At 57.2% G+C, this 17078-nt stretch overlaps 5 protein-coding genes across 5 annotated transcripts; all 5 read right to left on the bottom strand.

Moving 5' to 3' along the window:
* Positions 1–3123: 3123 nt before the first annotated feature.
* LMXM_14_1490 (putative inositol 5'-phosphatase) lies at positions 3124–5661 on the bottom strand (the record flags this gene model as incomplete). The annotated part of the gene is made up of 1 exon (XM_003873475.1): positions 3124–5661. One exon carries the CDS (start codon positions 5659–5661, stop codon positions 3124–3126), a length of 2538 nt encoding a protein of 845 aa, XP_003873524.1.
* A 1341-nt stretch (positions 5662–7002) lies between these two features.
* On the bottom strand, positions 7003–7938 carry LMXM_14_1480 (putative glutathione-S-transferase/glutaredoxin; the record flags this gene model as incomplete). The annotated part of the gene is made up of 1 exon (XM_003873474.1): positions 7003–7938. The coding sequence occupies one exon, from the start codon at positions 7936–7938 to the stop codon at positions 7003–7005; it is 936 nt and encodes a 311-aa protein (XP_003873523.1).
* Positions 7939–8702: 764 nt separating this feature from the next.
* Positions 8703–10157, bottom strand: LMXM_14_1470 (conserved hypothetical protein; the record flags this gene model as incomplete). The annotated part of the gene is made up of 1 exon (XM_003873473.1): positions 8703–10157. One exon carries the CDS (start codon positions 10155–10157, stop codon positions 8703–8705), a length of 1455 nt encoding a protein of 484 aa, XP_003873522.1.
* A 1406-nt stretch (positions 10158–11563) lies between these two features.
* On the bottom strand, positions 11564–11986 carry LMXM_14_1460 (conserved hypothetical protein; the record flags this gene model as incomplete). The annotated part of the gene is made up of 1 exon (XM_003873472.1): positions 11564–11986. The coding sequence occupies one exon, from the start codon at positions 11984–11986 to the stop codon at positions 11564–11566; it is 423 nt and encodes a 140-aa protein (XP_003873521.1).
* A 732-nt stretch (positions 11987–12718) lies between these two features.
* LMXM_14_1450 (conserved hypothetical protein) lies at positions 12719–14776 on the bottom strand (the record flags this gene model as incomplete). Its single annotated transcript, XM_003873471.1, has 1 exon — positions 12719–14776. One exon carries the CDS (start codon positions 14774–14776, stop codon positions 12719–12721), a length of 2058 nt encoding a protein of 685 aa, XP_003873520.1.
* Positions 14777–17078: the final 2302 nt, after the last annotated feature.

Genomic DNA, 17078 nt, shown 5'->3' with positions numbered 1-17078 from the left:
CCTAACCCTAACCCTAACCCTAACCCTAACCCTAACCCTAAGCCTAACCCTAACCCTAACCCTAACCCTAACCCTAACCCTAACCCTAACCCTAACCCTAACCCTAACCCTAACCCTAACCCTAACCCTAACCCTAACCCTAACCCTAACCCTAACCCTAACCCTAACCCTAACCCTAACCCTAACCCTAACCCTAACCCTAACCCTAACCCTAACCCTAACCCTAACCCTAACCCTAACCCTAACCCTAACCCTAACCCTAACCCTAACCCTAACCCTAACCCTAACCCTAACCCTAACCCTAACCCTAACCCTAACCCTAACCCTAACCCTAACCCTAACCCTGACCCTAACCCTAACCCTAACCCTAACCCTGACCCTAACCCGGACCCGTACCCGAACCCGTACCCGTACCCGTACCCGTACCCGCACCCGTACCATAACACACGCACACAACAACCTTTAATAGACCACACACACCAAGGGATAACAGCAACACAACCACAGCCATAACCACAACCATCACCAGCACAGTCCTACACCACGCAGGTCCGCACACAGCGCAGCAGCAGCGCAAACAATTCACAATACACACAAATAAAGCAGCACGCCAAGCACACACAACACGCAGTGCAGACAGCGCAGTCGTGCAGGGGGCGCACGTAATGCTCCACCACATCACAAAAGCAAGGCGCGCAAGCACACACACCTTCACCCTAACCTGCACAGTCGTACACACGTCAGCGAGCAGGACGTTGCACAGGTCTTTCATAGCCAACGAAGTGCAGGGAAACGACGAACAAACGACACCACGGCGAAAGAAAATTAAAATGTGACCATGGTGGTAGCACCACAAGACGTAGCAGTCCACCGTGCGTGACGGCAACGGAGGGTAGAAGTTCCCTCCTGCGTGCCTAGGAAACGCAAACGGTCGTGCCCCTCCCTTTGCTCCGCTGTTGCACATCCCATCATGCCCTCACAGTCACAGAGGCAGCACCCACTCAAAGCACAGACAACAAAAAACAAGCGTGCACTGCTTGCTGCAGCGGTGGCATCGGGGCGCCAGTGCAGGGAGGAGCAGAACGCGATGAGACAGCTCCAGATGAAATATCGGTAGTCAAGGTGACGTGGCAGCAGGAAAGCAGCCCCACTTCGCAACGAGCAGTTAACCCTCGTGCAAACCACTGCCGCCCATCACACATATCCGGAAAGAGCAAAGGAGCGCTGCCAACAACACGGAATCAGGCGTACCAAGCACGAAGAGGGAGGCTGAAGCAGGAGTCCTGCGTGGGCAGGCTTTCCGCTCGCAGCATCGCCGCACGAGGAACCGTGGATGTGCCCCTCTTTCCGCAACCCTGGGTGTTCGTCAAGAGGACGAAAGAGTAAAACTACCAGGAACCAACATGGAAAGGTATACGACGAGGCCGCTCCCAGTACTCCAGCGTGTACCCAGACACAAGCCCACCACCCTCTGCTCGATTACCGTGGAGTCGCCCTGCGCTTGTGCCACAGTCATTCGCCAGTTAGCTGAGCCCAGAACCGAGGTGGCGAGAGGATACGGAGCACCAGACAGCAAGCGCGGCCGCTCATCCATCCGAGCGTCAGACAGATCATCAAGAGCCTCGCACCTCGCTGGCGCTAATCGCGAAGGCAGTCGATCGTGCGGTGGCACAGGCAGGTCGAGGGGGGAAGAGGCTCCAGACTCGTCACAGTGTTGCCTGGGGAGGCATCCCTCATGCACGCACTGACGTGGACGCTAAACTGGCGGCACGTTTGACGCCTCTTGCATGGTGGCTCGTCGCAAGAGGCAGAGAAAGAGAGAACAAGAGCGGCCTTCAACGAAAGACACGTTGGGTGAATGCACACTGGAGCACACACGCGGTGATTGACGCCACGGATGGTAGTGCAGAGAAAAAAAAACGACAGAGAGAGACATGCTGAGAAGAGTAACACACGCGGCACAAGGCAGACTGCACATGCTCGCGGTTAGGTCAGCGCCAAGGAATAGATAAAGGTGTGTCGAGATTGAAAAGGAGAGTGGCGCTGTGGCACAGCCACACGTGCAAGACAGTCCACAGGGCGCACAAGATTTCTTTTTGAGAAGTTCCCCTGTCACTCCGCCCCGCTGGTGGCGGCGGACCCCGCACCGCGTGGGAGATCGCAGGGTCACGTTCGCGAAATGGGGGGAGGAGTCGGAGCTATCCACCGCAGTTGCTGTCCGCGGCCAGGGGCCTGGATGGCGTTGCATCGGAGCGACCCGCGACAGCGAGCACGCTTGCGCCATGCATAGGAGCAGGCAGAGTGTCCGCGCGACTCGAACGTATGTGTTACCCCCGGGCCTCACACCGCCAACTGGTGTGGGAAGCCTCAGCCACCCAACAAAAAGAGAGAGATGCGCCATCAGCATCGACCAGCATGATGGGAGGCGCGGCTCTCGGGACACCAGAGAGGCGGCCGTGGGGAGTAGTGTCCGAGGCCGAGCCAGCACTCAGATGGTCGAGATGAGAATCCTCTATGGCACATCCAAGGCTACCTCGCACTAGGACATGGGCCGAGAGTCCAGCAGAGTTTCCGTGATGTTATGTGGCGCAGACGGGATGCGTTCAAACGCAAAAAAGACGTCGGCTTCAGCTGTAGGGCGTTGGTGGGCTCTGCCACTGGCTCCGGTAGCGAGGAGAGTCTCCAGTTCCCAAAGGATGGAGAAGCAAAAGTTGATGGGCCGTGCACTCGGTGGAGATCAGGAATGGCTGCGAGAGCACATACGATAGAGCCTGATGGCGCTCATAGCTTGTGCGAGGGAAGCGGCTGACCAGGATCAGAGAGGAAGAGGACGCGTATGCCGAGAAAGAACATGCTCATCGTGCAAGCGTCATACGGTGTATGCAAGGAGTCGCGTGCGAGAGCAGCAGCCAAGCGACGTCGAACGCAACTGAACGACGCTGAAGTCCCATAAACTGGGCGTCGGGTAGCTTTCTTACAGTTACCAGCTGGAATGTGGTGACGTTTTGCAGGCAAGTACACAGAGACGGAGGGCCCATCTGCGAAACAAGCAACAAACAGAAACAATACAAGCAGCCGTATCCGAAGAGGGAGCCAGTCAACAGAGGAACGGCGCCCTCAAATTCAGTTGAGCCCGCGCATCAAACTGGTGAACCCGCGCTTGAGCGATGTACCAACGTTTTTGACGGCGCCAGTCATCCTGTTGGAGTCGTTCGCCGTCAGCACAGGGTACGCATACGGGGAAAGGACACAGTTGCTGTTGCCAAGCGAGAGGAAACCCTGCTGCCGCAGTAAGCCCGCCGCGTCTACAACGATACACAGATTGGGGTCGAATTCGATGATGGCAAGCCGCTCCTTTCGCGGGGGAGGTGTGCCGTTGACCGGCGACGAGCCCTCCACTGCCTCCTCCGGCGGCATCCCGCGGAAGGAGGATTGCTGCACGGACTGCGTCACCTCGTCCCCCTCGCGCATCGTCGACACCGCTGATAGCGTGACGGTGAAGACCAGCGCCTTGCTCTCAATGGGTGGCAGCTGGAGCGCGGCGAGCTGTGGCTTGACGCGCGTGTCCCACGAACGCCGCACCGCCAAGTCCACCTCGCTCGTGGGGACGTTATCGGGAACACCGAGGGCAACAAGGGCGCACGCCCACTGCGTATACGGCACTGGACGCAGAAGGAATACCGGGCTAATAGAGGGAAAGTGATCACCCTGGTTTCGCCCCAGCAGCAGCTCGATACCGCGCAGCTTCTTCCGGTCCTCGAAGACGTTCTCGAACTTGCGCTGTGTTGCAATCACAGCGTTGTGCCCTTGCAGTCGCATGCCGCACACACCACGCAGAATGTTACCGTGCATGGCTGCCGAGTTCGTGTACAGCATCGCCACACAGTCGCCATTGTTCACAAACAGCTCCGCTAGCGCGCGGACCATGACGGGCGGAATGCATTGTGGATCGCGGGCTTCGTTCCACGTGTTCACAAACGGCTTCGGCACCGTCTGCTTCGCGCCCGACATCGGCGCAAAGGCCGCCGCGTACCCACCTTCCTGACCGACCTCGTCAGACGCGTCCAGCCGAGGCACAGGCGGGCTCTCTTGAAAGCTACCGTACGGAATACGTTGGGTGATGAGCATGGCGATGGAGAGTTGCAGGCACGTGAAGAAGCAGCCGAGGTTCGTTCGGTCGAGCGAGTCGGCGCAGTTGACACGCACAAAGCGCGACTGCGTGATTAGGCGATCCACCTGGCCGGTGCGGTGAATCATACCCACCGTCATCATCGAATCCTCAGCTGTGGACGCGGTGCCGAGGAATCCCATTGATGCCTCCCAGAAGGTAGAGGTGGCAACGTCGATGCCGTACTCCTTGATGAGGTTTAGCCAGTCAACGTGGACGAGGTCGAGGCTGCCGCCTGGGAACGTCTGCTTGATGACAACATCTGATGCCCGCACGGCATCGAGGAAGTGCCGCGCCAGGACATCCTCGCCGCTTCTCGGGTTAAGGCGGAGGAGGTTAACACATCGCACTTGCGGATTTGCCGAGGTTCGGCCGTTCGTGTCGAGCAGCATCAAGTGCTTCAGCTCCTGGAACATGTTTGAGAAGTACGTCGCGCTGCCGCGGAGGACCTCGGCCTTGTCGCTGCTGAAGATCATCGCCGGTTCGGAGAGTGACATGGTCATCTGCGTCGTCCAGTGCACCGGGATGGTGCCGCGCAGGATGGAGTGGCGTGTGAAGGTGACGGCGTCGGGGCCGTGGTACTTCCAGAGAATGTACTCGTAGTAGTGGTCATTGCCGGCGCCGTTTGCCGCGTTAAGGCCACGACTGAGGTACCGTGGACCAGGATTGATGTTGCTTTGCCTTCCCAAGAGGACGAGGTGCAGCTCGGTGCCGTCCTTGAGCGTGCAGACGCGCTCTCCGGCGAAGCCGCGCACCAACACAGAGCACGCCGCCGCCAGCGAGCAGGCAGAGAACGACTCGCGGAGGTGGTAGGACCAGTCGCAGGCCATGTCCGGTGGCGCACAGTTCGCTGGCTTCGTGAACGGGAAGGGTAGCATGACGTTCACGTCGTCAGTGTAGTAGTAGCCTTTGCAAAACGCGCACTCCTGAAACTCACGCAGCCGTACCCGGTCCGTCGGGCTCACGTGCACCGGCACCACTCCAGGTATTTCGAACGGCACCCACGCCGTCCCCGTCACATTGTAGATGGCACCCGCAAAGGGCAAGGGTACCGCGGCTGTGACGCCTGTGGCAACAAGCACGTACACCTTGTCAATTATGAGGCACCCAAACAGCGCCGGGTACTCATGGAAAGACGTGAAGGGGCCGCACTGCTGCTGCGCCTCTGCGAGAGAGGCGAACTCCGTCGCTGGGAACGCCAGCGAGCGCCCCAACTGGCCGCTTCCGTTCACTTCGAGTGGTATTGCAATGGAGTCCTCCAAACTGTCCCGCTTTGGCATATACATGGCTTCGGTCTCTTGAGGATCCGGTGCGGCTGGCGTCGTGGGAGGGAGGGTTTCGAAGAACATGAGCGGCTCAAGCTCAACCCTTGGCGGAGGCTTTGGCTTCGGTACCACTACAAAGAGGTACTGTACGTTGCGCTTCACCGCAATGGCGCACCGGTGGCGGCCCTGCGACACCGCGGGACGAGCGGCGGCGCTATTGAACTGCATCGTGCGGGGCACCTCCCATACAAGCGTGTGTCACTGCCACCCCACCCGAGGAACCCACAAGCTGGCCAGCAACAGCGGAAAGAGGAGGTGTTGAACTACTTCGCGGGCTTCCTTGCGTGCATCAAGGCGTGCAAGGAAGCGTGATTAGTCGAGAGGGAGAGAAAGAGAGAGAGAACGGAGCGAAAACGAGACGTTAAGCGCTGCCACGCGCCGGCCGTGAACGAGAGGGGGGACAGAGTAACAACACGGACACCGGCACCACAGAGTGCAGTCGCGGGTGTCGAAGCTGTAGTTATATGCGCACCACTGTAGCTTTTACGAGAGTGTATCTGGTGCGATCTCGCGCTCCACTCCACTCCTTCTTTTCGTTTTGATCAACAGCGGCCGTCACGGAAAGGCGAGAATGGTGTCGCGGTAGGCAACCGAGAGAGAACAAGAGGGCCATGTGGCAGTCGAGAAAGGGGTGACAGGGGGGCATGCACGGATGTGTGGTGAAGTGGGCGCCACATCATCGTGGAAACACTGATGTACCCTGGCAGCGCGAGAGACTGCCGGAGACGCAGTAACGCAGATATGGTGGCGTTCAAGATCGCACCACGGCCATACGTCCATACCGCATCCGCACATACACCCATTCCATCACGCTGCCGTTCACTGTTTGTTGAAACCCGAGAAGAGTGCTTCTCACAGCTGCTATGTGCTGTCTGCAGAAGGCCTTCTTGTGCCGATAATGCTGGAGATTGATGCGGACCGCCTGTGAGTAGAAAGAGAGAGAAACAACAAGATACAATTTCGTCGGGCCCACAGGGACACGCGCACAGACATATTTAAACGTCCCAGGTCGGTCCTTCCTTTTATTATCATGTGAGCACGTGTTAGAAATGAACAAAGAGAAATCGAAGACACGCAAGGGCAATGCGTGCCTACGTATGCTCATGGCCAAAGAGCCCCGCCGCGCCGTCCTCCCGCTTCTTGTGTTGACGAGCAAGACAAGAGGACGCGCTGCTCCGGAAGGCGCACCACATGGTGGCAAACAAACAGCTGGAGAAGCCCGGCATTGTGAGGGGAGACAGGAGGGGCGCGGCTGCCGGACGAAAGCTGTGTTGTATCATCCGTGGTGCGTCGAGGGGGAAAGAACGTCGACGTGCAGAGGCGGAAGCCCTCCCACACCACTACACTGCCGATGCTCACGCATGAACGTGGAAAACAAAAGTGAGCAGCCGAAGATGAAACAGGTTCAGTGAGTCGATGAGTCAGCGTGTGGCGTCCGAGCCGATTCAGGGTACACTTAATGGGTACGCGGGTGAGCTACTATGGGAAATGCTGTCGCGAGCAAGCGCGCTAGGCCTTTCCCATGAGCTTGTCCATTGCCTCCAGCCATGGGCCAATCAGTGTCTCAGTGACCATCTCGTTGTAAATGCGGTGGTTACGGACCGACTGAAGAACGCCATAGGTGTCCAGGTCAACCAGGTCCGGCCTTCTGCCGCCGTGGAAGGCTCGCGGCTTCTTGGACTTGGGGTCGACGAGTGCCTCAGCGGTAAAGCGGTTGATCTCGTCGTGCAGGCGCTGCTTCGGGTCGTCGTCGGGTTTCATGAGACCTGCCTTTACGAGACGCGGCTTGGTGATCATCATGGCAACCAGGTACATCACAGGTGCCCCAATCACCTTGAGAAAGAGCTTGTTGGCATAGGGGATTGTGTCGCAGCTGTCGATGTAGGAGTAGCCGGCCCACGCCGCGGGGAGGGAGCGGTTGAACTCGAGAGTGACAAAGCGGACGAGAGAGCTGCGGGCCCACGTGCGCCACTTGTTCACATCCTCATCCTTTAGCTGGCCTCCAATGCCCATCTTCTCGCTAAGCGTGTCAACAATGATTTGCGAGTCGACCAGGTACGACCTGGCGCCTGCCTTGGACTCGAACCGCAGCTGCGGCACCTTCTTGTACAGGCTCTCCGCCAGCTCCGTCTTGAACATTGGCTCCACCTCTACGCACTCGTGCGGGATCTTGTTGTAGTCCAGAAATGCCTTGACGGTGCCACACCACGGGCAGGTGGTGTACCGGTAAAACTGAATGAGGGGGTGCTCTTTGGGGTCGGAGAGCTTCTGGAAGGCTTCATCTAGCTTCGTGGCGTCCTGCATGGCATTGAAGGCTTCGGCGGTCACGCTGCGGTTCTCGCTCAGGCGCCGCTGGTACATTGCGTACCCACCCCCAACCCCCACAAAACCCGCCACCGCCGTGCCGACGAGGGCTTTTCGGGAAAGCGTTCCCCTGCCGAACATGATGGCGAGCTGGAGAAAGAAGAGGGCGACAGGCACCTAGTCCGCAGACACAACAAAAAAAGGTGTGTGGGTTGGGTGGAAGATGCACGGCTACAGGAAGACGCTATGCGCACTCGTTTTTTTTTCGCTCGACCACCTGGGAGACGCTCTTTGTATAGTGCGTCAAATACTTCACAGTGTTTGTCTGTTGTTTGCAGGTGCGTGTGCTCGTGTGAGCAGACGCAGCGAGAGAAGTGTGGTTGATGCGTTTAGCAGGTGAGGGGATGCGCGGATAAGAGAGACAGGAGGAGCCACTTCTTGGCGATCAGCCGAACGGGGAATGCGGGATGAGCAAATAGAGGATGCCACTGGAGTTCCCTCGAGAGAGCGCGCTGCAATGGATCGCAGTGCGCTGGCAATGCTGTTAGCCAGCATCGATGCAGCCACCCGATCAGCAAGACCAAGTTGTGTCTGTGTCTGTCTGTGTGTGTGTGTGTGCTTTCTTTATGCACCAGGGCAAGGATTTTGTACAGTTACCGCGTAGAAGACAAGGTGGGAGTGTCTGCGCCGCAACATTCACACACACGTACACAGAGGTCAACTCGTGAAGTGTCGCTGCGCGACAGTTGCGCATATACGCACACGCAAACACCACTAAAGAGACTAACACGCCTCCATTTTTTTCGCTTCTTGCTGTCTCTCCCCCCCCCCTTCATGCGTGCCTCTAGAGATGTTACTCTAGGCAAGGGGTAAGAATTGAAGAAGACGAGGAGTTGCATGTGAACTCAGCTGCCGTAGCGAATCGAGGGCATGCCATCAACCCAGGATTTCTCGTGACGGCTCCAGTGCTCGTCGTCTGTGTGATTAAGCCCACTCACGTTGACGAGGGGCTCCTTGCGCACCTCCTTTTCCAGTGCCATCTCTGCAAGCGAATCGTATCGACGCTGCCTTCGTGTGGCAAGGTTCTGAAGCTTTCTGTACTTCCGGCCATGCTCATCTTGGTCGCCGTGCACAATGGCGTTCACCCGGTTAGCGTAAGCCTTGCGCGAGAGTTTCTTGTACCGCTTCTCTGGCTCGTCCAGAGAATCGAGCAACTCCTTCATACCACCGTGCATACGGCCTCCTCCGGCGCTTGTCACCATCTTCTTTTCATCTGGAGACATGAGGAAGGTCCGCTCCGCCTCGCTCTGCCGCCGCTTGATCTTCGCCTTGGTAAGAGCGTCCTCATTGAGGGGCCACTCGCCACCAGTCTGCAGACCGTTTTCGACGTGCTGTGCGATGAAGGCAATCCGCTGACTAAAGTCACTCACGGAGGAAGGCCACAGCTCGTAGCCTTCTGGCTTACGCATCGCCATGCGCCGTAGTGCCGCGGCACGCTTCTGGCGCTTCCGCTGCAGCCAGTGAAAGCGCCGCTTTCCCTGACGGGCATCACGCAGCTCCGCCAACGTGAGCGTCTCCTCTTTAGCTGCGCCGTACTCTTTTGCCGCCTTCAGCCGCTTCCACTCGCGCAATCGCGCATCACGCGGCAGCCGCGCCAGACGCACACGCAGCGCCTCGTCATCCTCTGTGAGTCCGAGCGATCCGTACTTGACACGGTCACGGATGCTGTAGGGGAGGGCGTGCACCCAATCGGGGAAGTAGCTGTCGTCGTCGAGCATGAAGGAGTCGATGCGCGAGCTTGGGTACACGCCATGCTCCTCCACTAGCCTCCGCTGGTGCTGCTCCACCGCCTCCTCGTCTGAGTCGGCGGAGCGCAATTTGCGAAAGAGCTGGTAAAACTCCCGCGACGTGGGTGGCTGGCCAAACTTGTCGGCCACATGATCTCGGCGATCCACCTCGCGCCGCATCAAATTGCGCATGGTGGTTGTGTAGTCCTGGTTGTTGTAACTGTCCTCGGCGAGAGCGTCGTCAGAGGAGCGAACTGCCTGTATCTCCGCCGGCGTCTGCGGCAATCGACGCCCCGCATGAAGCGCTTCCACTGTACGCGTGTCCAGGTTCAGATTGTCCATCACGGTGCGCTGCTTCTCCTCCTTCAGGAGGCGGCGCTCTTTTCGCCTTGTCTTTAGCATCGCTGTCAAGTTTGTCTTGCTGCGGTACACCTCCGGTTCCGTAAAGCTGTCTCCCCTCTCCCGCCCCGTTAGCGCCCCCTTGTTCAGATTCACGCCACCTGCGCTGCTCCGCTTTGCGAATGCAACATGTTGATAGGGCCGGAGCAGCACACTGTATCCCTTCGAAAACATTAAGCACACCCGTGCCGCGCAGTGGGTGTGATACGATTGCTGCTGTTGCGAGTGGTGCTCCCTATGTGCACCCCCTCACGACCAGACAGCGAGCCATGAGGGACGAAGAACAGCAAAGGAGAGTAAAGTCCGAGAGGTGAAGGTCAGAGAGCTCCATTGGCGCGCATGAGAACATTGTAGAAACAACAAACATACGAAGCCCAGCGGCGCGTACGAAAACTGCACTGTATCTGAAGGGAAACGGATCATGTCTTTGCAGGGCGTCCTGGGAGAGACCACCGCGAAAGCCAACAAGAACTGAATGCGGCGATGCGTCCGCCACCCCACACACCCACACACTGCACCTTACAGGGGGGTGAAGGGAAGATGTGTATTCAAGGCGAGGATCACAACAGCGGTCACCGGGTTTCGTTTCGTTCTCGCGCCGTTTCGCAGTTCTACTCCACACACAATGAGGGATACCTCAGCGCGTGGTATCCAGAGTCTACTAGACTACTCTGTGTGTGGTTGGGAGGGGAGCTGAGGCAGCGGGCACCATCTTGGCTTTATATATGCAAAATGTCGAGCCACTTCTGGCGGTGACAGGGTCAAGTACCTGCGGCATGCGGAAGCGAGATCCATTCGCCAAAACTCATGCTGACGATGAGGACCTGGACGGCGTGCCCTAAAAGTGACCTGTCACAGTGAACACGCATGTCGCATCCATATCATGGACAGAGTGTTCACCTGGCCGAAACGCATCTTACAAGGTCCTCACACCTGCTCGTGGTGGTGGGAAGCCGGGGCCACCCCAATGGGGTTGCACCGCGTGGCGACCAGCATGATGGGAGGAGCTGCTGTGAAGCAAGGGGGAGGGGGTAGAGCTTGAGGCACAGGCTGTGTTCCGACCGTTGAGGCAGTACTTCATGTACTGCGTGTCTGCCGCTACTTTGCACCGCCGAGGGGGCCGAATGGAGGGTTTCGTTACGCTCAGGCTCAACGGCAGAATGAACGCCTGGAAGAGGGAAAAGAGAATATGCATGCTGTGTCTTTAAGTGCACCTTCGGCGTCGCGTGCGAAGCGGTGACCGACCACAGAGCTCAATGCTTTTGAGCGGCGACATGTTGCTGGAGAGAACAGAGCGATAGGGGTAACTCGATTTTCCGTCATCCCTACTTCTGCTGACACCCTCTGAACCGGCTCGCCTTGCACACGACGGTCCAGCATTCAGAGATACATAACCAAAAAGCCGCACGGGAGGAGAGCGGGAGGGGAGCTGATAGATGCCCACGCCCAAGATCATGCTCCATCTCGACATGCAGCAGAGATGCCCGTCGTTTCCACCGGAGTTGCTAGGACATCACAGACAAGTGCGTTTAGCACTCATGACGAGGCCTCTGCATGCAAGCCTGCGCGACGGCGCCGGCTCATTCGATGCTATTTGCCTTGACCGCCTGGATGCGCCTGTGCTGCGCGCTACGGTAGCAGTTGTAGCCGTTAACCGTGGCCAAGCAGATGTTCACCAACGCCAGCGAGCGACTTCCAGAGTTCTGGGGCTGAATGAGTAGTGCGTAGATGAACCACACCATACCAGTAGCGCACAGGGCAGCACTCGAGTTGAAGTCGATCTTTTCCACCGGCGGGTATCCAGAGACGATGCCGTAAAGGGGTACGATTGAGAGCGACCACTTGAACAAGGGGGCGGTGTTGTAGATGGAGTTGAGGTACGCAATGACGGGGTTCTGTTCGTACGGAGCGAGAAAGTTGAAGATGCGCCCCGTTCCAACCCAGCTGTGGAACGCCTTGGGAAACAGCTTCGGGATCGTTTGACCAGACACGGTAGAAGACATCTTTGCTTACCCAGCGGCGGAAGTGCGGGAGGTGAACGGAGCTAACGGTGTGCAGAAGGGAGTAAAAGAGGAGGCGATTCCACAAGAAAAATAAGGGGGCGAGATGGGCTAGAAAGCGACACGAGCTGAGGCGTATGCGTTATCTGCAGCATGAGCTCAACGAATAGGGAAACGGTCGAGCAAACAAAAAAAAAGAACGAGAGGGAGCGCAGCGGCGGCAAAGAGGTGGAGAGGAAGGAGAATGGTCTGCGTTACGGGTGGCAGTATACTCACACAAAAAGGACTCGTTTCATGGCTTACAAACAGGCACCACTTGACACGCATCCTTTACGGCACTGAATCCCATATACGTGGCGCTCTCGCGTATGCACACATTGATGCATCTGCTCCGCCACGTGAGTTGCGCGGTTGGCACGCAACAGCTACAAGACGCCATAGCGACGTCAGTGTTTTTGCACTTCTGTTTTCACTGGTCTATGCGTGCTCGTCGGACCATCTCCACCTCCTTGCTGGAAGCCCACAGTGGCGAAAGCAGAAAACGCCGCTGCACCGCATCGATAGGAGAGCCACGGCAAAGACAAGCGTGTGGAGCGGCACAAAAAACGCGAGAAACCGTGGTCATCAACCACTTCCAAGGTAGTCAAAGCTGGCGACAGACGGGGGGGAACGAAGAGAGGAAAAGATGGCGAGAGTCTTCCCTGCTTGCCTACGCGGGGGTGCCCTTCGCCAACCTCACAACGTTTGCTCATACTGCAGAAGCGCTTCTTGAGCAGATATGTATTGGCCCCAATGGGCGGCAGAGACCTCGACCTGGGCTGCTGTTGCGAGGGGCTCGGGGGCCACCTTGTCCAGCTGCACCAGCACTGTGACAGGCTGCAGGCGACGGGAAAGCACCGCATAATGAGGTGACGATTGCGGAAGGAGAAGGAGCAGTACGTAGAGCGTCTGCACCAGCGCCGGACATGCTGCGGGGTGCAACAGGGACACGCGCAAAAAGGTGAAGGTAGACGACTCTAGTTGTTGCACCAAGTGATCGAGCTGCACGTACGTGGCAACAGACATCTCAACCTCCCCGAGATGCTCACAGATGCGCCGGGTGAAGACGAAGTGACGACACAGCAGTCCCAGCGACAGCAGCGCTACAGCGTTGTATCGCCAGCACGGCAGCAGCGTCGAGAACATCTCCGCCGTGTCTGCGTTTGTCAGCCCGCGGCGCAGCAGTGTCCGAACATCATCAAGCTCAGGGAAGGTGGCCAGCATGGCTTGGAGGGAGAGCACCACCTTGCTCACAAATCGCAAGTCGGTCATGTCAGACAACGCCCGTGCGAAGTGGACGAGCACGCCCTCTCTGAAGCCCTCCTCCTCGATCCCGCTGCGCAGCGTGTGTAACCGGCGCACGATATCGGGGAAGCGCCGCAGCAGCTGCCCATCGTAATTGTGGTGCAACAGCCGCTGCAGCACGAGCTGCACCAGATCCGAAAAGTGGCCGTTGTTCGTGAGCACGCATGCCACCTCGGTGCCTCGGAGGGCCACGTTCTCTGAAGCGACGTCGAGCAACATGGTAATCCGCCCTAGCACGTTACAAAGTAGATTCTCCGACGTCGCAGGCGCAAGGTGGTGCAGGACAAGGAGCCATTCTAGTCCGCCAATGAGCGTCTCCTCCCCAGCACCGCTGTCAAGCATCTCCAATACGCTCCGAAAAAGCAGGTCTATCACTCCGGCCGACACGCCGTCCCCGACAGACACAATCGCGTGTTGCACCTCCTGGTTAGTGGTGACGGCCGCTGCATGTGTGGAGCCATCGACCGAGCTCAGCTCAGGCAGTGTCGCCTGCAGAACACGGGGCACGTGGCGTTGGAAAATGTCGTCATGAATTGCGAGGTGGATGAGCTCTGACAACCACTCCAGGCAGAACACGCGCGTCCGTGCAGATGTTGTGTCGTGTACACATGTACACAAGGCCCCCACTACCTCGCATACATCCGCTGCTGTCTCGGCGGAATAGTGTTGTGAGACACCGTGCCGGCATTCATGCAGGATGTCAAACACGTTCGTGTCGTTGCTGACAGAGGCGGCGAGCAGTACGCGAAGGAGCGACGCCATGGAGGCGGCGAAGTGGCAGCCCGGCAGTTCCAGCACAAACCGCAGCCACTGAAGGACCCACTGAGACACGGCCGCGCCCACGTCGACCACAAGCGGTCCCGACGTCGACGTGTAGTTGCCTAGCGTGTCGGACACAAAGGAGGCAAAGGTGTTCATGTCCACCGCAGAAGCGCCGTTACGGCTCACCGACTCTTTTAGTGTACACGAGACCTCCTCAGCTAGCAGAAACACGCGCTTGTCGCGGTCGCTCACAGCGATGGAGAGTGCAGTGAAGAGGTCCGTGAATCGCGCCCTCCACGCCTCTGCCCCGTGGTGGCGCACAAGTTCGTAGCACGCTTCGATGGCGGCAATGCGGACAATCGGGTCCGCGTCGCCCATGCTGTGCAGCACAGGACAAAGTAAGTCCATGAGCAGGTCGCTGCCCAGTGGTTGCGGCGGAAGACCAGCACACACCGCACGTATGCATAGGAGGCCGGCCCGGCGGTAGACTGCTGCAGTGCTGCGCAGCAGCTGCTCTTCGACACCGCGTAATTCGAGCACTACCACTTCTTCCGCCTCGGCGGTGGGCACATCCTTGTACAGTTGTGAGGTTCGTGATGAGATCGCCTGTGCAGCCCTGGTGCGGGCATCGGCCTTCCCTTCGATGAGGGCCTTGCGCGTCATTTGTAAGGCGAGTAGATCGGTCATCCTGTGTGCACAGAGCTGAAGAGCAGAGGGCAGGCACATACACCCACACACGCACTCACAAAGACTTCACTGTTAGCCACCGCGCATCGGCAGTGTACGTGATGAGAAAAAGAGCAGTCAAGGTGAGCGGCAGGCGAGAAAGGGGAGGGGAGAGGGCCGCATACGTAAAGTTGGGACAGCATGGAGGTCACAGCGTCGGTTCTTTGCTCTGCGCCTGGCGGGCGTTAGAGAGGGGGAGGGGGCGAAGAACAATCAGCCACCCTTGACACCCTCTGTGGAGCGTACAAAAGAAGAGCGTGGAGAAAGGGTGGAAGAGAGCCTTTTGCATGGCGGCCCCTGACATGCGTACATCCCTCTACCCATCCGCACTCGGGCGGGTCTCGGTTTCCCGGTGCCTTACCACAGCGGCTGTGTGGGCAAGCCTGTGCCAGGGAGGAGGAGTGGCTCAGAGTTGAAATGGGTGTCCTTGTGGCCAGGTTCAAAAGAAGATCAAGGCATGACTTTCACAGCTGCGCATGGGAAAGAGTTTCTGGGAGCGTCAGGCAAGGGCATACACACACACACAGAGAGAAAGAAAAAGAGTGAGCGAAGAGAAGAAACCAGAAAGAAAAATGACAACGTGCTGAACGAGAGACGAGGAGGACATAGACCGAGACGTCCAACAAAGGGACGAAAGGGCCGACAAGGTGAGACAGGCTAGTCCCCACATATAAAGACGTGCACGAAATGAAGAAAAGAATCAAACATCAGAAACAAACGAAGTGTCCGCTTGCGTCGAAGGGAATCGGGCCTGACAAAGAAAAAAAGAGACGGGGAAAGATGACAAACGTACAAAAAAAACATGCAAAGGATAAAGCAAGCGACAAGCAGAAGAAGGCGCGGAACCGTTCCAAGAGTCACTGCTAACACACAAACAAGACGGAGAAGATCGGGGCGTGTGTGAGTGAGTGGAGCTGCATCCACAGCCCGTCCAAAAGAGAGGAAGGGTGGTGTCCTAAACAAACTACGGTAAAATAATCGAAACGATAGCCTTCCTCATTTCTTTTTCTTCCGCTGCTTCTCATTGTTCTACGCTTCCTGTTTGTCTACGTGGCCGTCTTTCTTGTCCCTTCGATTTCTTCCTTCCGCCAACCGTGGGAACAAACCAGCAACGATGAGGACTCGCCGTACAGCGCCTATGACACAGAGCACAGGCGTTTGCTCAGTTTGCTCCTCTGCTGAATTTTACGGAGAGGATCGAGAGAGTAGAGGCAGCACCCTCCTCGGCCTCCACGCTCGCTGGACAAAACGATTCGATTGCGGTCTCACATCACCTCTCTGCACAGCACGGCCAACATCTTTACTACAATTGCAAAGATACACATCCACGACAACGAAGCGTGAGAACAAGAGCGCATACAGCTCGCCAACGACACAGAAAGAAAAAGGTAAAAAAAAGTACAAAAGAAGGATTCCGTACAGGTATTCGAAGACAACAGCAAAAAGAAAGGAAAGAGGAGGGAACTCGAAAGGGTACAGCGAACACAAATTCTCGAGATGTGGGGAGGCGTGCGATAGGGTCAGAATGGGGGATGATTTTGCACGATTATCGAGATGTACAGGGAGAACCATCGAAACGGTCAAAAAGAGAGAACGAGAGCATATTCCCAGTGCTGTGTTCTTCACCCGTCACGCCACCACTATGGCAACAAGAGATAGGCGGCGATGTCGTTTAGCGCAGATACACAAGCGGGTCACGCTTCTACCACTCCTAATACATGAGAATCCCACATCCACAAGAGAATCGGCCGACACAGAGCGGTGCCACCTAGTTTTCAGCAATCGCACACATGCACACACACACACACGCAGCCACACACAATCAAGCACCCATGAACAGAAACATAGAGTTGATGGGAAAGGGAAGAATTCAGCCTCAGAGAGAGTACAGGGAAATCACAACAAAAAAGGAAAGGGAGCGCAGAAACCAGCAGGAACGCTGACACACCGCCATACAAACGCATACATGCACGAAAAGGCAGTCAAAACGGTCAGTGGCACCCACGACAGCGAATCAATCAGGCAACACAATGTACAACACCAACACAAGAAGTGTGTGCATAAATGCGACCGTTAATAGATAGTCATGTACATTTGGCGCATTTTTGCATGCATGTCCAGAGAAAGCAGAGTCAAGTGTCGAAGGTCAGACGAAAGGAAGAGGCAGCCCCCCTCAGTGCGCACGACTTCCACAACCGACTCCCTCTTTCCTGCGCACTGGAAAAGTCCTGCGGTGTGAGAGGCGCACGTTCGACAACCAACG

This window comes from Leishmania mexicana, chromosome 14, assembly GCF_000234665.1.
Source record: "Leishmania mexicana MHOM/GT/2001/U1103 complete genome, chromosome 14".
Lineage (NCBI taxonomy): Eukaryota > Euglenozoa > Kinetoplastea > Trypanosomatida > Trypanosomatidae > Leishmania > Leishmania mexicana.
The sequence above is the reverse complement of the archived record's forward strand: the minus strand, read 5'-3'. Positions and strand labels throughout refer to the sequence as shown.